This window comes from Plasmodium falciparum, assembly GCF_000002765.6.
Source record: "Plasmodium falciparum 3D7 genome assembly, chromosome: 14".
Classification (NCBI taxonomy): domain Eukaryota; phylum Apicomplexa; class Aconoidasida; order Haemosporida; family Plasmodiidae; genus Plasmodium; species Plasmodium falciparum.
The window spans coordinates 1,776,945-1,801,925 of NC_037283.1; the positions used below are offsets into that span (position 1 = coordinate 1,776,945).

General features: G+C 19.2%; 7 protein-coding genes across 7 annotated transcripts; 2 read left to right on the forward strand and 5 right to left on the reverse strand.

Moving 5' to 3' along the window:
• Positions 1 to 13: 13 nt before the first annotated feature.
• PF3D7_1443400 (WD repeat-containing protein) lies at positions 14 to 2,662 on the reverse strand (the record flags this gene model as incomplete). Its single annotated transcript, XM_001348550.1, has 2 exons — positions 14 to 2,349; positions 2,539 to 2,662. The coding sequence occupies 2 exons, from the start codon at positions 2,660 to 2,662 to the stop codon at positions 14 to 16; spliced, it is 2,460 nt and encodes an 819-aa protein (XP_001348586.1).
• Positions 2,663 to 4,047: 1,385 nt separating this feature from the next.
• Positions 4,048 to 6,636, reverse strand: PF3D7_1443500 (poly(A)-specific ribonuclease PARN, putative; the record flags this gene model as incomplete). Its single annotated transcript, XM_001348551.1, has 1 exon — positions 4,048 to 6,636. One exon carries the CDS (start codon positions 6,634 to 6,636, stop codon positions 4,048 to 4,050), a length of 2,589 nt encoding a protein of 862 aa, XP_001348587.1.
• Positions 6,637 to 7,988: 1,352 nt separating this feature from the next.
• PF3D7_1443600 (gamma-tubulin complex component, putative) lies at positions 7,989 to 13,685 on the reverse strand (the record flags this gene model as incomplete). Its single annotated transcript, XM_001348552.1, has 1 exon — positions 7,989 to 13,685. One exon carries the CDS (start codon positions 13,683 to 13,685, stop codon positions 7,989 to 7,991), a length of 5,697 nt encoding a protein of 1,898 aa, XP_001348588.1.
• Positions 13,686 to 14,966: 1,281 nt separating this feature from the next.
• Positions 14,967 to 16,060, reverse strand: PF3D7_1443700 (dephospho-CoA kinase, putative; the record flags this gene model as incomplete). The annotated part of the gene is made up of 2 exons (XM_001348553.1): positions 14,967 to 15,096; positions 15,366 to 16,060. The coding sequence occupies 2 exons, from the start codon at positions 16,058 to 16,060 to the stop codon at positions 14,967 to 14,969; spliced, it is 825 nt and encodes a 274-aa protein (XP_001348589.1).
• A 1,703-nt stretch (positions 16,061 to 17,763) lies between these two features.
• On the reverse strand, positions 17,764 to 18,990 carry PF3D7_1443800 (pre-mRNA-splicing factor CWC24, putative; the record flags this gene model as incomplete). Its single annotated transcript, XM_001348554.1, has 1 exon — positions 17,764 to 18,990. The coding sequence occupies one exon, from the start codon at positions 18,988 to 18,990 to the stop codon at positions 17,764 to 17,766; it is 1,227 nt and encodes a 408-aa protein (XP_001348590.1).
• A 1,353-nt stretch (positions 18,991 to 20,343) lies between these two features.
• Positions 20,344 to 23,127, forward strand: PF3D7_1443900 (heat shock protein 90, putative; the record flags this gene model as incomplete). Its single annotated transcript, XM_001348555.1, has 1 exon — positions 20,344 to 23,127. One exon carries the CDS (start codon positions 20,344 to 20,346, stop codon positions 23,125 to 23,127), a length of 2,784 nt encoding a protein of 927 aa, XP_001348591.1.
• Positions 23,128 to 23,886: 759 nt separating this feature from the next.
• Positions 23,887 to 24,943, forward strand: PF3D7_1444000 (conserved Plasmodium protein, unknown function; the record flags this gene model as incomplete). The annotated part of the gene is made up of 4 exons (XM_001348556.1): positions 23,887 to 23,987; positions 24,095 to 24,292; positions 24,452 to 24,599; positions 24,707 to 24,943. The coding sequence occupies 4 exons, from the start codon at positions 23,887 to 23,889 to the stop codon at positions 24,941 to 24,943; spliced, it is 684 nt and encodes a 227-aa protein (XP_001348592.1).
• Positions 24,944 to 24,981: the final 38 nt, after the last annotated feature.

Below are 24,981 nucleotides of genomic sequence, written 5' to 3' on the forward strand. Positions count from 1 at the left end.
TATGTATATAAATTTAAAAAGCCACAAACGCCCAGAGGACTATGGAGCCATCGGGATAACCATTAGAAGTTGCAATAATATTTTGGTTTTTCGGATAAGTGTCAACACTAGTTAAAAATGATATTCGTTTCTTATTTGTATCTATTGAATGAGAATAATAAGAATGGTTATCCACATAATAGTTTGGTAAATAAAGATTTTTTATAGAATTAACATGGAAGCCGGTATAAAGATCATATACATGTGCATATGTATCGATAGATGGAATTATACATTTATCTCCTGCAATACAAGAGGAAAATTTTGGAATGTCATCTTCATTTGATATAATTTCTGATAACATATAATATAAGGAAGGTTCTTTTTCATCAATATTTAACGAATGATAATTTGTATTTAAAAAATTATTATGGTTAAAGTATGATTTGACATAATTATAATTATATTTTAGACTATCATTTATATTATCATATGGAACAAGATCCATATATTTTAGATTATCTACAAAAAGAGACCATGTGGGTTCTAATTTGTTATTAACATGTTCATAAAAGGTATTACTTTTTATAGTATTCTCATCGTAAATACTTGAATCGCTATTAGAATAGTTCGATTCAGGATAATCATCATGTTCAACTGTAATATTATTATCATTATTATTATAATATTTATTATTATCATATTTCTTATAATTATTTTTATTCTTATCCTTATTGTTATTATCCTTATTATTATTATTATTATTATTATTATTATTATTATTATCATTTTTATTAGGTTCAAAATGTTTATTTTCCTGTTCATTTATTTTTCTATTTAATTCATTCACAATTTTAATCCGTTCTTCTAACTCTTCATCTTCAAATATATTCCCAATTTTACATAATGCATATTCTTTATCATTATATAACTGACTTGAAAATATATCATCCTCATTTATTGTATCATGATAATTTTCATTTTCTAGATTTTCCTTTCGTATTAGTGGTTTGTTTAAGCAATATGTTTTATAGTTATTTAAGTAGGTAGCCATATTTTTAGAATTCATTTTATTATTCATATACATAAAATCAAATACTTTACCGAATTTAGATTTGTTTGTACTAATAATATATTTGTTATTATTACTAAACATACAGTGTGTAATACTTTTTTCTTCATCATAAAATGATTTAATAATATTGTTACTAATGTCATATAAACGTATATATCCATCATAACCGCTTGTCATTAATATATTGTTAAACTTATCTTTCGATAAATCAAAGGTTAGTGATGAATAACAAATAGATGAATGAGGTGATGAAACAGAAGAATTATCACTTTCTCTATCTTCTTCATAATCAGATGTACTGTCATTCATATTTTCGCAATCCAAACTGCTGCTATAAACATTTTTGTTGTCTATACATTCTTTTTTGGAATTAAAAATTTTTTTCTTTTTTCTTTGTTCTTTTTTTAATTTATATGATCCTTCGTGATCTATGGTTTTATTAAACGTTATACTAGTTACAGTATCTTCATGTGAACATATGGAAGCAAATGGATTTTTATTATCTATAAAAATAATATCAGATTTATTTGAACGTGAACTTTTTTTGGATATATTAAACAAGTTCATTCTTAAATCCCAAATTTTTAACACACCATCTCCTCCACCTGAATATACCAAGAAATTACATATATTTGGTATAGCTATACAGGATGTTATATATTCATGTGATTCTTTAATTAAAAATGTGGACTTATTTATTATTTCATTTACTTTATTCAATTTAACATAATTTAGGTCTATCATATTTATATTACTTTTTATTAAATCTTCATAATTGTATATAGGAATATATATACTTTTACCATTAGAAATGTTTTTATACTTTGTTTTATGATAAGGTATATATTTATTATCTAAAGCATTTTTTGACAATATATTATTATTATGTTTCATATTATCACTCTCTGAACAGTTTTTCATTTTTAATTTTGTATTTTTAATTATACTGGGAATAGATACATCCACATATTTCCCAATATCATTATTACAACGTTTCCTATTTTCTTCATATATATCAAATATTTCTATAAGTCGATTCTCACCACATGCATATATGTACTTATCATTATCGCTTATGGCTATATCTTGAATGTTATCAATACGAGTACATATTTTAGATAATAATTTATTCTCATATAAATCATATAGATATATAAATCCATTAGATGTACACCCAGCAACGTACTTCCCTTGAGGTGAAAAGCATACTTTATTTATCCCATATTTATTATCATAATATATATCCACATTATTGTTCAAAAACTCGCTTGCGTAGCTTATGTTATTTATATCGGCTAAATTAAAAACAATGTATATGCATATATATGTGTAAATATGATAATAAGAATGTTTTATTAGCTAAAAAATTATATGTTACAAGGTTTATACAATGAAAAATATAAAACATACATATATCTAAATATATATATATATATATATATATATATATATATATATTATTTATTCATTTTAATTTTTCTTACCATCTTCATTTTTATAATCATTTTTGATGTACTTCTTGGAACCCCCAAATTTAATTATTGGCACATATTTTCCATGTATTTTTTCGCTGATATCCCTAAATTTTTTAGTGTCACAATCATTCATATTTCATCTTATTTTAGGAAAAACTAATATATAAGGTTTTACAAAATAAATAGCATCTTAAGGAATTTATTTTGATCTGTAATTATTCTTCTTATCTTTTTTATATATTGTTTTTATTTTCTTTCATTTCATAATCTTTATCGGAAAAAAACAAACAAAACTATATATATATATATATATATATATAAATGTATTAATATTATATATAATACTTTTATTTTTTTTTTAAGATATATACTTTTTAATATTATGAAAGATTGTTATTATATAATTAGTTTACTTTATTTATATAAAAGTTTTTCTTTTTTTTTATTAAGAAGAAATAATGAACTATTTTTTATTTTTATTTATTTTTTTTTTTTTACATTTTATTTGAAATATGAATCCGTTAAAGAAAATTATGAATAATAAAAAAAAATAATTATATAATGTATTTCTACACTGAAATAGATATTTTTTATATTATAATACTATACTTAATTTAAAAAATAAAAGAAAAAAGTACAAAATCAGATTAATTAAAGTAAATGAAAATGTATAATATATATAAAGCTTTAAAATTTGTTATATGTATTATTTTAAAATGATCTTTGAACTTTGAATTCTTATTTGGTATAATACTTAGAATTTACTAAAAAAAAAAAAAAAAAAAGAAAAATAAAATACATATATATATATATATATATATATGTATCTGTGCACATTTGTGAAATATAATATATTTTTCCTTTCATTTTGTTTATCGAAGTGAAATAAGTATACATTACTATTTGTTTTATTATCTTATTTTTTTTAATTATATTAACTACTATGTGTTCATTTATAAAGTAAATACTGGTACTATAATGTGTATATATATATATTATTATTATTTAATTTATATATTTAACGTAATATATATTAATAAAATTTCAAAATATTACTATATAAATATTTTCTTTTTAAAGTACATATTTGATTACAATATTACACATCATTTGTAAATAATGATCCATATTTTTTTTGATTTATGTATTTTTTATATCATTAATATTATTAAACATAACCTTTGTGAAATAATTCAATAATATATATATATATATTTAATGTTACATTTTAAAAAAACAAATATTATCCAATTGTTAAAAAGGATCTAGGGTTTCTTTTCTTTTTTTTTTTTTTCTTTTTTTTTTTTTCTATTTAATTTATTAAAAAAAAATAAAAAAAATTTGAACAAATTATTAAGTATGAATATATTTGTTAATTATTAAAAAATAAAGCATATAAAATATAGTTTATATATCTGATATGATATACATTTATACAAAAAATAAAAATAAAATAAAAGGTATGGTATGGTTTACAAAGATTCCTTGAATATATTTATTGATGGATATATTTTGAAATCAATTCGATTTAAATTTATGAATATATTCTTCATAAGTACACAATTTAAATTGTGGATTTTGTAGCATTTTATATATCATTTTAATGTTTTTTGCATCATCATCACTTTTGGCTATTATCCAACATGACTGATCATCAACTTTACTTAGTGTAATCCATATGGGAGACCATATTTTCATAATTTCCCATTTTTTAAAATAACGTGGATAATCATACATATAAAAGTGTCTGGACATTTCATAATTTTCTGCACTACATAGGGAAATAACATTTGGTTGTGTTTTTACAATTTTTATTTTATTAGACATATTTAAAAATATATCAAAAAAATATTTACTATTGGTATTATTTGCTTTATTACTTTCGGAAAAGTATATATCTTTCCACATGAGATTATTTTTTTTTAAAATATAGTGACATTGAAATATAAAAAGTAAGCAAGTTAATAAACTATCATAACCAGCATTGTGCTCATCACTGTTCAGTATATGTTTATCATTTGTATTATTCACATATATCATATTATTTTCATTATAATTATCATTATTATTATTATTATTTTTTAATGTATTATTTTCTGAATTTAATTCAATACTTCTATTTGGTATAATATTATCCCCTTTTGTCCCATATAATAATTCCTGTTGTATTTTATCATTTTCCATATTATTACCATCATTTGAATAAAGCATATTATTTTTTTGATGTATAAAATTTTGAGTCATATTATATTTAGTCATCTTCTTTGGATTTATAAATGGAATAAAACATTGTGGCAAATCAGTTGGGTCATTCATAAAATTAAAAAAGAAATCGAAATCATTACTTGATGAAATTAAGGATGCCATATATTCGCATAAACCTTTTAATGTTGCTGGTCCATTTAAAGCATATAAATATTCATTTGTTTCATTAATATATTTGGTATCAAATGTATGAGGAAATAACTCTGTCCACTTTTTTTTAAATACATTTATAGATTTAGGTAAATCATGATAAAATGTTTGATATATATGTAAAATATCATAAAAACAATTATGTCCAATAATTATTTTTTTATTTTTTATTATTTCATCAAATAATAATCTTACTCCTATAATTTGATTTATTTTTTCTATTTCTTGTTCAAGATTTTTAATTTGTTCTTTATATGAATCCTTTTCACTCCGATACACTGCTAGATGTTTTCTGTCATTAACTTTAACAGATATACAAAATATTGAATCAAAATATTTTGTTATTAATGTATGTGCTAGTAAACGTAAATATGGATTTTCAATTTCTAAATATAATGGATAATTTGATATATCATCCATATTATTTATATCACATTCTATATGTCCAATTGTATCATTATTATGTATATTATTATAACATTTATTATCATTTTCCTTTGTAGACTTATTAATTATCTTTTCATTATTATCATAAACATCTTCATTAGTTATATAATTGTTTGGTATATTCTTTATGTTACTATTAATGGATGAAAATGTTTGTTTTACATTATACACATTATTATTAGTTAATTCATTTTTTTGTTTTTGGATAAAATTATTATTTAAACTTGCAAATGTTTTTTCCTTGACAATATTATTAGTAATATTATAAATATTATTGTTATCAATGTTGGTTGTAGGTATGTGTATATGGATATCATTACCATTAGCTTTGTCTTTATTATTATTTATGTAATTTATACTTGTATCTTTATTCATATTTAATTTTTTCTTATCCTCTTCATGTTTACAATAATTTTTATCATTATTTGTATTATTTATCCATTTCCCTATTTTTTTAATTATGGATATAATTGCTTCTTTATCTTCGTCATCCACAATTTTATAATTCTCAATTTCTTGTATAATTTTGTCAATATGTATTTTTTCTCCTGGTATGATATTTTTTTTGTTGGTATTACATTTACTTAGTAGATTATTTAATTCATTAATTTTTTCTACTATATTTTTTTTTTTCTCCTCTTCTTCATTTGGTCTTAAATATCCTACTCCATTAAATATCCATTCATTAAAATCAAAATTATTTTCTTTCAAAAAGCTAAGGGTACTTGTAGATACACTAAAATATTTATTTTCCTTAGGAAATACATAAATACAATATGGTGATATATGCCACTCTTGTTTTTTTTTCTCTATATTACAAATTTTATTCATATTTCCATTTTCATATATAACCTTTCTTGTATGTACACTACTTTTTTTTTTTATTTTATTATTTTCCTCATCCGTCTGATATAAATCTTCAACTATATCTTTCTTCTTAGCAATAGATATTCCGATTTGACAAGGGAAAAATGATTTGGCTCCATAACAATGTGCTTCATAACTAGAATCTAGTGAAATATATCTTTCATCTTTTAAATGTAAACCTGTATATTCTACATCTATAGAAACAAAATCACTGTTATTAATCTTCTGTATTATTTCTTTGTGTATATTATTCCAATTATTTAAGTTAACACTTGTTATTTTAGAGTACCCCCTTTCTAATATATTATATTTAAAAAACAAATTCCTCTTTTCTTTTAAAACGAAATTTTTAAAAAAATAATTAAAAACACTTGACATTATATCTACATGTTATTAAATAGATAGATAAATAAATAAATAAATACATATATATATATATATATATATATATATATATATTATTATATTTAATGTATGAATAATTAATATCAGTGATGTATATGAAAATTAATAAATTCAAGTATGTATTTTTTTATAGTATATTTTATTTCTATCTTTCGTGTTATATTTAAAACATGAATAGAAGAAAATAAAAAGAAGTAAATGTTTTTATAATATGTAACTAATACATATATTATATGATAGAATTTTGTACATCTCTATATTTTATTAGTATATCTTTTCTTTTTTTTTAATACTAAAAATATAAAAAATTATACTATTTTTTTTTTTTTTGTACACATAATTGTAATCGTATAAAATTTTGTTTTAATTCCTCTTTTACAGTTATATTATATTATTTTATTTTATTATTTATTTTTTTTTTTTTTCTCATTTTTAAATACATGAACTTTATTTAAATATATTAGAATTTTACAAGTGAAAACAATTGGTAGATTCCTTTATTGTTTCTTCTCTTTTTATTGTTTTTCTCTAAAATATTTAAGATTTATAATAATATAATTCTTATATAGGAGCACAAAAATAAACAATTAGATACTTTAAAATTCCAAATTACATAAAAGTGATAATTATAAATATGGGATAATTATTAATGTGAAATATTTTATGTGAAAATGATATTGACGTATTATTTATTAAAATATAGAATTATATTAACTAACAAATATATTACATTATATATATAAATAAATATGCATATATATATATATATATAATTGTTCATTATGAACACATTTTTTAACGTGAAAAAAAAAATATATATATATATATATATATATATATATATATATATATATAGGTGTTAAAATATAAATAGTTATATATTATACTATATATTTTAATTTTATAATTATTATTTCGATTCCATTTCATTATAAGAGTAGATTATAAATTAAACATAGAAATAATATATATATATATATATATATATATATATATATATATATAACACTATTTTGTGTACAAGGAGTAACATTAAAAATTAAAAAAGAAAAAAATTATTATATATTCAACATTATAAATATAAAATTCACAAATCAACAAAAATGAATATAAAACGATATATACACATACAAAAAATATAAAAAATTTATATATTTATAATCTTAAAATACATGTACAATTAATAAATTAAAAATAATTAATTATATCATTAATAGTAAAGGTATTGTATATAAAACGAATAACAAAAAAAAAAAAAAAAAGAAAAAAAAAAAAAAGAAATATAAATATAAATATAAATATATTTACTTGTAGCATTTTTAAATTTATGGATGGTCTGATTTTTTTGGTGTATTATTTTCACTGTGATAAATGTGTAATGGAATGTTACTATAATTTAAGGTATTTTCCACTTTGTTTAATGGAGATAAGGTACTAATTTTATTTATGTTATAAGTATTGTTTAAGGAAATATTATTTTTTGACAGGGTATTATAATTATATTGATCTATTATATTTTGTACGTTAAACTGATTTTTAACTTTAATATCCATTAGGTTATTTAAATTATTTGTTGCAATATTATCTGTAGTAGTATTGTTATTATTTAAAACATTTGGATCATAGATACTTTTGTTTATATTGCTTAATTTGATTTGTTTGGGGATACTACCTATATCATTACTTATATTATTATTATCATCATTATCATCATAATGTAATATATTATGACTACTTTTGTTTATATTATTAGTATTGTAATCATTACTTATATTGTTAGATACACTTGAAATATTATTTATATTCCTCAATTTGCTTGTATTTAATATAGAATTGTATGAATTTATATTCGAATTGTTTATAAAATTCTTTGGAGAATTGTAAATTGAACTAGTATTATTCATGTAGCTATTCAATATGTTTGAGTATTTATCAATTAATGAATTATAATTATTATTTGCTGTGTTATTATAACTATTCATTATGTTACTATGATTATTAATAATATTATTATGACTATCCATAATATTATTATGACTATTAATAATATTATTTTGACTATTCATTATATTATTATAGCTGTAGTTATAATTATTATATTTATTATTATTTAGCATGGTTTCACTTCCTATATTTATATTACCATTTAAGAAACCTTCATTAGTTTGAGGCATGATCATATGTTGATTGTATGGACTTAAATCATTTGGTTTTATATTCGATGTGAGATCAATATTATTATATAATAAATTATTAAAGTTGTTAACTATTCTACTTTTTAAGGGTGTATTTTTTTCATTTAATTCATTTATTCCATTTATTATATTTATTTGTGACAATATATTCGTTGAATTATTTTCAAGATTTGATATGTTAGGATTATAACTATGGTTTTTATCTACGTCGTAATTATCAATAATATGAATATTTTCAATATCTTGATATTCCATTTTTTCATCATTTGAATTATTTATATTGAAGTTATTTCTTTGAAGATGTGAAGTTTTGTCTATATGCGTTTCTTTCATTACATTATCATCTTCAATAATATTTTTATTTAAATTTTTAATTTCATCATTTTTTGAATTTTTATTTGAGTTTAAATCATTATATTTTTTACGTGAATCTTTAATTTTGGTTATATAACTATTAAAATCTAATATAGTTAATAAATGAATAATATAAGCATGATTATTATTAGAACTGATACCTATCATTTCATTAATAACAACAATTAGTTTATCATTAAATATATCATTATATTGAAGTAGCTTTTCTATTACTTGTTTTAAATCTTCATTTTTATCATCTTCATCTATTATAAAGGTGTCAATATTTGAATGATCTTTTTTTTTTTTTTTTTCATTTTTCATATGCTCATGATTGTCCTTATCATTTGATATTTCATTATTTAAAATATCCGTAAATAATTCATTTTCCACAAGACATTGAAAAAAATAACAAAATTTAAAAGAGGTATCTATTAGTTCCATTAAAGGATACGTTAAATCTTGAATTCTTAAAAAACATTTGGTTGCTATTTGAGAAATATATAAATCATGAACAGATTTAGTATATTCAAAATCTTTAGATTTATGTATTTGAGTACTCATTAGTTTATATTCATAATTTATTATATCTTCTTGTAAATATCTTATAACATGAGAAAAAAAAAATTGCATTTTATATCTAATAGAAAATAAATAAGAAAATAATGAACTTCCTTTTCCATAATATAAATATTTATATAAATTTCTATTATGATAACATAAAATTTTTAAATTATAATGAATACGACTTAAAAGAAATAAAAATTGAAAAATAGAATTATATGTATATATAGTATTCGTATTTATTATTAAAGCAATGGGCCAAGTAAGCTTAAAATGTATTTCTATATTATTCCATAAATTTAATCCACTATGTATTTTTATATTCTTATTTATTTGTTTATCATAAAATATTAACGTTTCATTATCTATATCAATTTCAGGAATTTCAATAGCAGACTTGTAAGACTGATGAAACCATTTATATATTTCAACTGAACAATCATAACAACTAAATAAAAGACGATTTTCTGAATTTTTTATATTTCGCTTTTTATATGGAAATATATCATCCTCAGAATCAATTTCTCTATTATATTTAATATTATTATTATTATTATTATTTTTAGTGGTGTCTTGGTAGTTTCTATTTAAAGCTAGATTATCTCTATTTCTTATTTCATTTTCTATAGTCCCATTTGCATTTTCATTATGTATATTAATATTTTTATTTTTCTCATAAATAGTAGACATATCATCTGACATATTAACATTATAAAAATTTTTAAACCATTCATTTAGCTTACTTTTTTTCTTCAACAATTTATGCTTAAATAATATTGGACAGGTATAAAGACCTATGTATGCATTTCCAATGTCTAATGAAAACGCTTGGGTCATATCTAATGCTCTAATATGTATAATTGGTTTTATCTTATTTTTTGTATTATTAAAATTTAAATTGTATTCATCTAATTTTTGTATATATACACTAAAGGTATGTTTCAAACAATTTATTCGTACACGAAATTTTGTTATAGTATTTTTATTAATATTGTAAAATGTTTGTTTATTACTTTGTATTTTTAGTACAGGATATTGTTCCCTATCATTACTACTATTATTAATATTATAACTACTATTATTATCATCCTTATAATAATTATTACTATACCTCATATTTTCACTTGTATTACTAATTTCTTGTGATATACCCATAGGGTATATCCTTCCTTTTTTCTTTATATTCTTTAGATCATTTTCATGATCATCTTCTTGATATGTCCTTTCTCTTTCTTGGTTTAAACTATCTTCTAATAATTTGTTATTTAAAATACATTCTTTATTATAATCAATTGAATAACTATTACTGTTGTGAACAAATGATGATATTCCTTTTCCTCCTATGTATAAAGAAACCTCAATTTCTACATCTCCTAAAATTACATCTGATATGTTATTTTGTATGTTATTATTTATATTCGGATGATTTATTGTTTTTTTTTTCTCATAAAATTTTACTCTTATTTCAACCGATAAACAATCACCTAAAGTACCCCAGTATCCTTGGGAACTATTTAATATATCTGTTTTGTAAAGTAATGGGTTGTTTACTGAATGAATTACTAAGGCAAAACATGACCCTACAAGAAAATGATCTTCATTATTTTTACCATCATAATTTTTGTTAGATATATTATTATCTTTTACAAAATTTTGTTCATTTATATTATTTCTTGTTATATCCTGATCATATAATTGGTTATCAAAAAAGTTATTAAAGTTTACAGAAAAATCAAAACCATGTTTAAATCCTCTCAAAATTTGTTGTCTATAATTATTTATACATACACTAAATATATTATCATAATCATAATATTTTTTCTTAAAAAGTGTTTGTATTCCTTTATAGAAGTCATTCAATACTATTTTGTTATCATATATATAACACATTCCACCTAATATTAAATTATCAAATTTTTCTCCTTCAAAAGTATCATAAGAAAATTTTTTATACGAAATTCTTGGATAAAAATATTTGGAGATAAAATTTTCTGAAGTATCTGTATCAAAAGTATAATAAGACGAATTAGCGTTATTATGAAAAAAAAAATTCGATTGTTCTTCTTTAGAATCATGATTATTACTATAAATATGAGTAAATAATGAATTATCATAATTATCTATTATTAATTTGTCTTTTTTATTTTCATATTTCGATTTACAATATTCTTCAACTAATACGGAAGAATTTTTCCATGCCATACTTTTTAACAAAATTTCATTTTTCATATTTGGTGGAATATGCATTAAGGACCATGATTTTTCTAAAAAGTAATCATAAAAATCTCCATTATTTAATAAATAGATATCTTTAAATAAATCAAAAATTTTTATTAAATTGATATCTTTAACAATATATTTCCATAATTTATATGCAATTATGCTTCTAATTTTTTCAATAGTAATGTCAAATATTTCTTTACAATATAAATTAATATTATCATTTGATGAATCAGATAAATCAGCATATGAGGACGAATTATCTGAACTACTATTTGAATAATTAGAGTTTTCATCTTCATTTCCATCTTTTACAAAACTTGGATCATTTGACATAAAATTAGGATCATCTTTATAATAATATGAAGAATGTATTAAAGAAAATTTTGAAGACTCATCAAATGCTTTTGATAATATTTTTATAATAGGAAATAGTTTTAATATATCACTTGTATTCCACTTATTACTTCGAATTAATATACGAATAGATTTTCCGATAAACAAAATTTTCCTTCCCGCTATTTTGTCTATACAACATTGAGGTAAATTATTAAGTGATTGAAAAAATAAATAATTCCATTCAAAATTTAAACTTTGTACATTAGATAAAGTTAAATTTTCATATAATTCTTCTGGCGTTAAATAAATTTTTTTTTCATCTGAATATATAAATTGTCTTTTTTGTATAAAAAATTCATTATATGGATCTATTAATTGTCCATAAAGTATCCAAGAAAATAATTGATGTAAAAATATTTTACCTACATTTTTTAAATATTTATGATATATTTTTTTTATTCTTGAATTTCCATTTAATGAATGTTCATATAAATAATCTAATATTTCTTTTGTCTTATTTCTACACTCCCCCTCAATTACATTTTCTTCTTCTCGTTTTTGAAAATTTAAAAAATTTTTTATTATATTAATTATTACTAACAATTCTTCTCTTTTCTTCTCTAACATAGTAACAATTTGAGTTAAAGGTGTGTTACTATTATTATTAATATATTCTTCTACATCACTAATTTTTTTTAAATATTTTTTTATAAATTTTTTTATTTCGTTGCATATACCGTTTGCATAATATCCGTATGGACTAGCATTATTTATACTTTTCACATTTTTCAAAATCACACCAAAATATGTATCCATTTTATTTTTATTATTATTATCATATGAATTCTTTTTATTATGTTCTTTTCTTGTCATATAACCTGATGCAGATTCATTCTTTTCTTCCTCATTATCATTATCACTATCACTCTCATCATCACTTTCTTCTTCATCATCAGAAGAGGAACTTATAGATGAAAAGCTATCGTTACCTGAGCTATAATATCCATTGTTTACTTTATCATATATATTACAATTTTTTAGATTTTTATTATTTTTTCTTTCTTGATTTAATTTATTATATTTATGTATATGAGTTATATTCTTATAAACGGTATTCTTCTTTACTAATAAAAAAAAAATGTTTATTATATAGAAATAATAACCTAATTCCACAATTTCATTTATTATTTTTATTTCTGAATTTAAAAATATATGAATATTATTGTTTACTTCAAAACGATAATCATCTATATTAATATTGCCATTTATCGTTGTCTTCTTATTTTTATGAACTAATACTATTATATCTCCAGTTTGACCTATTAAACTTAATATAACTTCATGTATCATACTGTATTATAATTATGATTGACGAAATTAAAAATGGGGGGAAAAAAAAAAAAAAAATAAAAAAAAAGGTCCTTACATAAGAATATATATATATATATATATATATATATATATATATATTATATATATTCTTAATGGCTTTCAGATAAAATTTCTTATATAATATTTATAAAATTCACATTAATCTTTATCATGGATTGAATAATATATATGTTGATATTATAGTTTTTTCTTACTTTTTTAATATAAATTAAAACATTAATATATATATATATATATATATATATATATATATATATTATAAATAAATGTTTAATACTTTGTGTACTATAACTAAATAAGGTATTTTAACACATACCCTTGATTATAATTTTGTAATTAATTTATATTTACTAGCTTGTAAAATTATAAGTATATAAATATATACATATATATAATATATGTATTTATTTAACATTATCCATTTCTTTATGTGCACATTAAATATATTTGTTTCTCAAAATTTACATTATAACTTTTTTATGGTTCTTTTCTGTTATTATGATATTATGTTATGAAATTTTCTTTTTATAAATATAATAAATAAAATATTATAATATATTTAATTGAAGCATTAAACTAAAATTCAGAAAAAAAATTCAAAAAAAGTGTTAAAATGAGATTGGTCTTTAATTTTTTTAACAAATAAATAAATAGATAATATATATATATATATATGTATATATTTATATATGTATTTTTTTTTTTTTTTTTTCTATTTATTTTAAAAAGAAAATTAATGTTTACATTAAATAATTTAATAATTTTAGGTTTTTAGTAAATACTAAAATTTGTATAAAAAGAATTTGAAATGTGAAATATAAAATAAATAGTAAAAAATTAGCAATAACAAATTTTTTCTAATATAATAAATAAGCATATAAATATATATAATAATATTAAAAAAAAAAAAAAAATATATATATAATATATATACAAAAAAAAAAAAAAAAAAAAAAAGCAAAAAAAAAAGACTATATATTATTAAATAACTTAAAAATTAAAATTCAATAAGAAGAAAATATATATGTGTATGAATTAAAAAAAAAGAAAGAAAGAAAGAAAGAAAGAAAACAAGCAATAAATATATTCTATAACAATTAAATAAAAAAATATGGTTTATAAGAATATACTATACTTTTTAATTATTAATAAATAATTACATGTATATAAATAAATATATATTAATATATATATATATATATATATATATATATGTATATATATATAAACAAGCCTAAATTAGAAGAAAAAGTTTTTTAAATATTTATTATATACCACATCACATTTCATTTGTAAGTCTAATATATCTCCATCATTGTTAATAATAATATCCGCGTACTTTATCTTTTCATCTGTAGGTAGCTGATTCCTGGAAAAAGAAAAAACAAAATAACATATAATATGAATTCAAATTAAGAAAGATAAAAAGCATTATACATACATATATGTACATTGTTATAATGTATTGGATATTGAACATCACAATTAAAAAAAGATTTCACTGTATAAAATATAAAAATTTATAACAGAAAAAAAAATATCATTCATATATATATATATATATATATATATATATATATTATAAGTGTTCCATAACATTTGTTACGTAATATACAGATATATTTTTTTTATCATTACTTGATAATACCCATGGCTGTATCATAGGTGCAATTTTTATCTCTTGATAAGATACGTTTAATTTGATTTCTTACAGATGATTTTAAAAGTATAACAGGACTTGTTAATAGATATAATTTCGTTTCTATTAATAGAGGTGCTTCAATGGCTACATTATATTTAAAATATAAAAATTTATATTTTAAGCATTCTTTAATAATTTGTAGTATAATATAAGTATGTGTAATTTTATTGATATATTTAACATTTTCTTCATTATTAAATACTATTTTTCTCAATAAGGTTCTATTAATACTTTTATCATTATTTAAAATATTTTCTCCAAAGTGTTTTACAATTTTTTTATAGCATATAGAATCTTTTGTATAAATCTTACTAGTAATTTCATCAGCATTTATTACAACCACATCTTTTTTTTTTAAAAAATTACAAAAAGTTGATTTTCCAACGGCTATACCACCTGTTATTCCAATTAAACATAAATAATTCCCTAAAAAAAAATTAAATATTCCTAATATTCCAAAAAACTTATTTAGGTATATTAAAAAACTGTTCATAACTATAGAACTGAATAAGGCATATTTCTGATTTTCAATTTTCCTAAACTTATTCTTTCTATTTATATATCCAATTGGAATCGAACCCAAAGCCAGGAAACATAAAATACATTTATCAAGAAAGAATTTTAAAAACATAATTTTATACTCCTTAATAATACAGTCATATTTTTATTTTTTCTTGTTTTTTTTTTTTTTTTTCTTTACGTTGCTACAATATTCTCTCCCTATCTTTATATTTACAAAGATTAACATAGATATATATATATATATATATATATTACTTTTTATTTTTTTTATTCTTTAATTATAAAATATATGTAAAAATATATGTACAAAAAATATATATATGTGTGTATGTATAAAATATATGAATATAAAATATATTCAAATAAATATTTTTCACTTAAATTGTATTAGTCGTATATGCAATTATAGGAATTTGTTTAAACCCATCGACATATATACAAATATATATTTTATAAAAATACATTAAAAATATTTTTATTCATAAAAAGGAACATGCATTATTCTGTATGGTCATAGAAAATTAATGAATGTATTTTAAAAATAAAAAAAAAGAGTAGGAAACAAATAAGTTTAACACATATATATATATATATATATATATTTGGGTAATCTAATTTCAATAATATTATATATTTATATAAAAAATAAATAAATAGATACAAAACAATAAATTATATAGTCAATAATTCGATATCTAATATATATAATCACATATTTTAAAAATTATTGTTACACAAATTTATCTCTGTATTTGGTATATTATTATTTACAAAAAGTTTTATTTATTTATTTTCATACATTTTATTCATTTTATCTATTTCTATAATTGATTTATTATTATTTTTTCATTTTTTCATTTTTTCTTTTTTTTTTTTTTTTTTTGTGTTATAAAAGAATGAACTAAATTTATAACACATTATTCTAGTTCATTATATTTTAATATTTATTTATTTCAGGGAAAATAAAAATACATATATATATGTGTACATATTATATATACATATATATATATATAAATTTATATGCTAAGTTAAAAAAGGAAAAAGAGAAAAATATGGCGAGAAAAACAAATATTTTTTAGGTAAAATATAAAAATAATACATATATTATATATATATTATATTATATATATTATTATACAAATATATATTATATATATATATTATAAGAATGCGTATATAATTATATATATATATATATATATATATGTATGTATTTATTTATTTATTTATTTATTATATATAATTTTTATTGCACATTTGCTTTTTTAATTCTAAATTAAAAAAAAATATATATGCATATAATTATATGTACATTTTCTTCCTTTTATAAATTTTTATTATAATTACATAAATGATAAATTAAAAAATTGATACACAATATAAGTTTATACCATTGTATATAAAAACATAAAGGAAATAAATACGAAAAAAAAAAAAAAAAAAAAAAAAATACACATATTTTCTCATATTTCATATATTTTTTTTTAAGAAATATAATTAAGATGGCTGTTTTTTTTATTATAACACTTACAAAAAAAAAATAGTAATAATAATAATATATAAGGAGAAATAGAACAAAAAAAAAATAAAAAAGGAAATTAAAACAAGAAAAAAAAATAGCAAATGTATAAAAAATTATATATGGTTTTATACATTTTTTATATTTTTTTCTATCTAATATATTATATAAATAAAGAGAAGGAAATAAAATATACACATATATATTTATATATATATATATATATATATATATATATATACATAACGAATTACTTAATATATACTGTCGTTAGCTTTTTAAGGATTATATCATTTTACTGTTTTTCTCTTATTTAATATATCAATAATATTTTGGGCCGTATTCATAATACCATTAAGTTGTAAACCACACTTAAAACATTTTTTATTTTTTTGAAACATATCAATAAAACATTTTTCACAAAAATAATGCATACATTCAGTAACACTTGGATTCATTTCTATTTTCCATTTTTTTTTACATTTTATACATGCAAATGGAAGAGAAGTATCACTATCCACTGAATTTGTGTCTGAATTATTATCATTATGTGAACAAGAAGATAAATTAGATTGATTTGAATTATTTTCATGTTCATCAGAATATTGATCATTATTTATATTATTATCATTTAGATTATTATGATGATTATTTAATCTTTCTTCTTTTTCTTTTAATTTCTTTAACATCTTTTCATTCCATTTTTCCATTTTTTCTTTTCTTAATGCTTCATCTCTTTTTCGTTTTTGTTCATATTCTTGTTCGATTTTCCATCCACTTTTATAATCACTTCGATCATGTAAATAAATACATGTATCACCAAAACCACAATATCCAGTTTCTTTATAATCTTTACATATACAAGGTTCATAATCAATACGTAGAGTAACTCTAACATTGGAACCACTACTACGTACAGGTCCATATAACCCAGTATATTTGTTTTTTGCTAAACTATCTTTTTTAATCATTATAGCTTTTTCATGGGCATCTTTTCCTCTATATATATTATCTTTTAAGTTTCCTTTTAATATTTCTTCACCTATTTTTATATTCCTTTCCATTATAGATCTATGATCATTCTTTATATCTTGATCTATTTCATATGATCCATAATTTTTCGAGCCACTAAAATCACCCTTATATATTCTATCTTCTGTTAATGTATTTGATTGGGTAATATCTTCACTTTTGCAATGTATTAATTTATTTTGTTTTTTTCTTAAAAGTAATGAATTCTCTTCATTCATTTTTTTTAATTTCTTCTTAAAAAAATATTTACATACCACATCATCATCACTAATTTCATGATCTTCTTCTAATACTCTTTTTTTTTTATTAAACATATCATTTGCGTCCATTAAAGAAGAATCATTTGAATTATCATTCTCTTTCTTTGTATTTTCTTCATTTGTTTTTTTTTCTTCTTCTTCTTGCTTTTCTTTATCTTCGCCATCTTTTATGTCTTCTGTTTTTTTCCTGTTCTTCACATTACCTACAAACCTTTTCTTAAACATTGTTGATTGTTATTTATCATTAGATGTAAAATATGGGGAAACAAAAAAGAACTAAAATAAGTATATATATGTATATATATATATATATATATATGAAAACTTATTATAGTAAAAAGGTAATATTCAATTTGACATTATTCTTGTCAAATTTTTTTGGTAGATAAAAGATTTAATCAAAAATATATCTAGTAATATAAAATTGTTATTTCTTCATTTTCGAGCTTATTTAATCATTCATTTATACTTTTATATTTTTTTTATTTTTTTTTTGATCTTATTCAAAAATATATTTTTCATAATATTTATAAAAGTTATATAAATGTATTTTATATATATATATATATATATATATATATAATAAATATAAATGAATTATAATAAAACATAAATTGAATATTGATTTAATAGGTATTCATTTAATTTAAAACAAATTAAAGAAAAAAAAAAAAAAAAAAAAAAATACAAATTCATATTTTCATGTTTATATTTCTTTCTTTTTTCTTTTTTTTTTCTCTCTTAAACCTTTTTTTAAGGCATATTAATTATTTATTCATTCTCTTTTTTTATATTATTAATTATAAATCTTCATTAGATTTTATGTTATAATTTTTTTACCTTAAACAAAACATAATTGTTGTACAAAAAGAATTATATATATATAATTGTAAGTATTGTATATTATAAAATATATATTATACATTATATATATATAATATATATTTTTTTTTTTCCTTTTAATGGTGTAAAGTACTTTCTTAAGGTTCAAAAACCATTCATATATTATAATATAATGCATATCCTATATATATATATATATATATATTATATATTTCATAATTATTATATCTTAAAAAACACTAATTATAAAACACACTAATATTAAATTAATATGAAGTGTTTATAATTTATTTAAAAAAAATAAAAATAATAATTAATTTGTTCAAAATTAAAAATATTGTAAAAAAAAAAAAAAAAAGTAAGAAATAAATAATTATAAATTATAAAAATAATAAGGGTATAACTATATATACATACATACATACATACATAAATAAATAAATAAATAAATAAATAAATATATAAATAAATAAATAAATAAACAAGTGAATATATATTTATATTTTTGTTTATATTTATTTAATAAATTCATTTTTATAAGAACACATAATTGAAATAATTTTATGCCGTTCGACAAAATTTTCTGTATACATATGTATTTTTTTTATTAAATAATTTTATAGGTATAAAATAATATTTATATGAAATTATGTATATTTTGTCATAGAACGTACTTATAAATATTTTTTTTTTTTTTTTTTTTTTTTTTTTTTTTTTTTTTTGTTTGGTTTTAAAATGCAAAATGTTTATGTTGGGAACAAAATAAAATTTATAATATTGTACTTTTTTTGTGTGTTGTTTTTAAAAGATTATGAAAGAAGCGAAGCTTTTAATTTAGCTCGTACTACGGAGAAATTGAACTATATATTAAATTACAAAACACCGAACAGATATGATTTAAATAACAATGTAAATAAATTATTTTTTGAAAAGCAAAAAAAGAAAATTGAGTTTAGTAGGAAACCTTTAAATAGTTTTAATGAGGATGTTAAAACCATTAGAGAGGACATATCATCAGATAGTTCCCCTGTGGAAAAATATAATTTCAAAGCAGAGGTTAATAAAGTTATGGATATAATCGTTAATTCTTTATATACAGATAAGGATGTATTTTTGAGAGAATTAATTTCGAATGCATCTGATGCGTGTGATAAGAAAAGAATAATATTGGAAAATAATAAATTAATAAAAGATGCTGAAGTAGTTACAAATGAGGAAATAAAAAATGAAACAGAAAAGGAAAAAACAGAAAATGTAAATGAATCAACAGATAAAAAAGAAAACGTGGAAGAAGAAAAAAATGATATTAAGAAATTAATAATTAAAATAAAACCTGATAAAGAAAAAAAAACATTAACTATAACTGATAATGGTATAGGTATGGATAAAAGTGAATTAATTAATAATCTTGGTACGATAGCTCAATCGGGAACAGCTAAATTTTTAAAACAAATAGAAGAAGGAAAAGCAGATAGTAATTTAATAGGACAATTTGGTGTTGGTTTTTATTCTTCTTTTCTAGTATCTAATAGAGTTGAAGTATATACAAAAAAAGAAGATCAAATTTATCGATGGTCTTCAGATTTGAAAGGTAGTTTTAGTGTAAATGAAATTAAAAAATATGATCAAGAATATGATGATATTAAGGGTAGTGGAACCAAAATTATTTTACACTTAAAAGAAGAATGTGATGAATATTTAGAAGATTATAAATTAAAAGAATTAATTAAAAAATATTCTGAGTTTATTAAATTCCCAATAGAAATATGGTCAGAAAAAATTGATTATGAAAGGGTTCCAGATGATTCTGTATCATTAAAAGATGGTGATAAAATGAAAATGAAAACAATTACAAAACGATATCATGAATGGGAAAAAATTAATGTACAATTACCAATATGGAAACAAGATGAAAAATCATTAACAGAAAATGATTATTATAGTTTTTATAAAAATACATTTAAAGCATATGATGATCCATTAGCTTATGTTCATTTTAATGTAGAAGGACAAATTTCTTTTAATTCCATTTTATATATTCCAGGTTCTTTACCATGGGAATTAAGTAAAAATATGTTTGACGAAGAATCTAGAGGAATAAGATTATATGTAAAAAGAGTTTTTATAAATGACAAATTTTCTGAATCTATACCACGTTGGTTAACCTTTCTAAGAGGTATTGTAGATAGTGAAAACTTACCATTAAATGTAGGAAGAGAAATATTACAAAAATCCAAAATGTTATCTATTATAAATAAAAGAATTGTACTCAAAAGTATTAGTATGATGAAAGGATTAAAAGAGACAGGAGGTGATAAATGGACTAAATTTCTTAACACATTTGGTAAATACCTCAAAATTGGTGTTGTAGAAGATAAAGAAAATCAAGAAGAAATTGCATCATTAGTCGAATTTTATTCAATTAATAGTGGTGATAAAAAAACAGATCTTGATTCATATATAGAAAATATGAAAGAAGATCAAAAATGTATTTATTATATCTCAGGAGAAAATAAAAAAACCGCTCAGAATTCTCCTTCTTTAGAAAAATTGAAAGCATTAAATTATGATGTTTTATTTTCTTTAGAACCAATTGATGAATTTTGTTTATCCTCTCTAACCGTTAATAAATATAAAGGATATGAAGTCTTAGATGTAAATAAAGCCGACCTTAAGTTAAAAAAAGAAAATGATCAAAATAAATCCGACAGTTTAGATAAACAGAAAATGGAATATGAAATATTATGTAGATGGCTACATAATAAATTTTCGCATAAAGTACATGAAGTACGAATTTCAGATCGTTTGATAAATTCACCTGCTTTATTAGTTCAAGGTGAAATGGGTATGTCACCTTCTATGCAAAAATATATGAAACAACAAGCCACCGCTCAAGGCATATCAGAAAATGAAATGTTTGGAGGCCAATCCGCAAATCAACCAGTATTAGAAATTAATCCTAACCATTTTATTATAAAACAATTAAATCATTTAATACAAATTGATAAAATGAATTTACAAAATTCAGAAATTGCTGAACAAATATTTGATGTTGCATCAATGCAGGGAGGATATACTATAGATGATACCGGTCTCTTTGCCAAAAGAGTTATAGGCATGATGGAAAAAAATGCTGAACAATATTTAATGAATGTACAAAGTAATATATCAAACAATACATTAAATAATAATACATCTGGTTCGGAAATGCCACAAAACAATTCTCCAAATGAATTACAAAGTGAAATGAAATCAACAAATGGAATTGATGATAATAGTAATATAAGCGAAAATAAAATTAATGAAAGCAGTTCCAATCAAAATAACATAGGCGAAAATAGCATTGCTGAAGAAAATAATATAAAGAACATAGCTGAGAGTGATGTGAATAAAATAAATTTAGGTGAAAATGATGTGAGCCAAAATACTATGCATAAACAGGATTCCGGTTTATTTAATTTAGATCCAAGTATTTTAAATAGTAATATGCTCAGTGGTTCTGATAAAACACTATTATAGTACAAAATGATTAAATGAAGTTATATGTATATATTATATATATATATATATATATATATATATATAAATGGATATATGTATGGATATATGTATAGAGATATATATTAAAATAAAATAATAATTCATTAATAATTATACTATTTTATAAGAATTAATTATTATTTCAAAATAAATGAATAAAGACAGGAAATCCTTATTATTATATTATATTGTTATTATTTTATATTATTTTTATATATTATTTTTTTAAATTAAAAAGTTTAAATATTTGTCTAATTGTTTTAAGGATACATCCTTATATATTTTTACCCTCATTTTTTTTTTTTTTAATTTTTAAGTTTATATATATATATATATATATATATATATATATATATATATTTATATGTATGTGTAATTTATTTATTTATTTATTTATTATTATATATATATATATATATTTTTTTTTTTTTTTTTTAATATTTGCAATATCAACCCTTCTATTTTAATCATACATTAATATATAAATATATATGCTATATTTATTAAAATAGAAAATAAACCTTCTACTTGTTTATATCTTTTAAGTATATCAAAATAATGATTTAATTTTATTATAATATTATCAATTTTGTTCTTTTTCCTTCATTTTTTTTTTTTTTTTTTTTTGAATATCTATAAACGCTTTTTGATCAAACATTATGAACACCCAACCTTATTTTACCTTATTATGAAGATCTATATTATAATAAAATATAAGGAAGAATGTCAACATAAAACATGAAAGAGCTTATTGATAAAGTGAACTTTCAAAATTTGGAAGAGAATTATAATGCTAAGAAAATATATGTAACTAAGAAAATACCTTTTAATGTTATACTGTAATGAATAATGTTTATTTTAAAAAAATAGATGGAATATTATTTTATATATTTATATTTTGATACTTATAAAAAGGGTGATGGAATTTAATTTTATTTGTACTTAGGAATAAACAAAAACAGGAACAAGATAAAAAAGAAGACAATAAATTATTTAAAGCTGTTAAAACATATTATTTTACGAAGTTAAAAAGAAAAACATTTTTTTTCTTATTAAATGAATATTATAAATCACAAAGTATACTGTATTTTTTTAAATTAAGAGATATAGATCGAAAGAGAAAATGGGTTTTCTATTCCTTTTTGTAAAATTTAAAAAAATTCAATTATTTATATTTCAATACATTCAAACATTGATATATATATATATATATATATATATATATATATATATATATATATATATATGTATGTATGTATATTTTTTTTTCTTTCTTTTTTATTATAATCAATTGTGATAACAGAAAAAATAAATTGCAGGGAAAAATCAAAAGATGTGTTATGAACTCTTTAAATAATTTTACTGATGCAGCGACAAGATTTTATATAAAATTAAAATGTTTTAATATTCTTAAAAAGAACTTTTTGAATACCAAAAGGATATATTTAAGAGTAATATTTATAATCATATTTTTTATATTTGAATAATTTTATATATATATATATATGTTATATTTAGAATATGTGCTAATATATGTTCTTCTTTCTTTTTTGGTAAGATAAAAAAGAAGAGAATAAACATTATTATTATTAACATATTTTATAAATGGCTTGACTTATCTGTAATGCATTTACATAAGAAATATGAAAAGGCAAAAGATTATTATATTTTAAGAAAAAAGAGCAGGATTTTTAATTTATGGAAAAGAATAATAAATGACAACAAATTTTTTAAAAAAATTGATATAGTTTTTTTAAAATTGGAAGAAATTGCAAACTCCTGGGAACAAAAATAATTTATTTATTAATATTTTGTTTTTTAAAAATATATAAA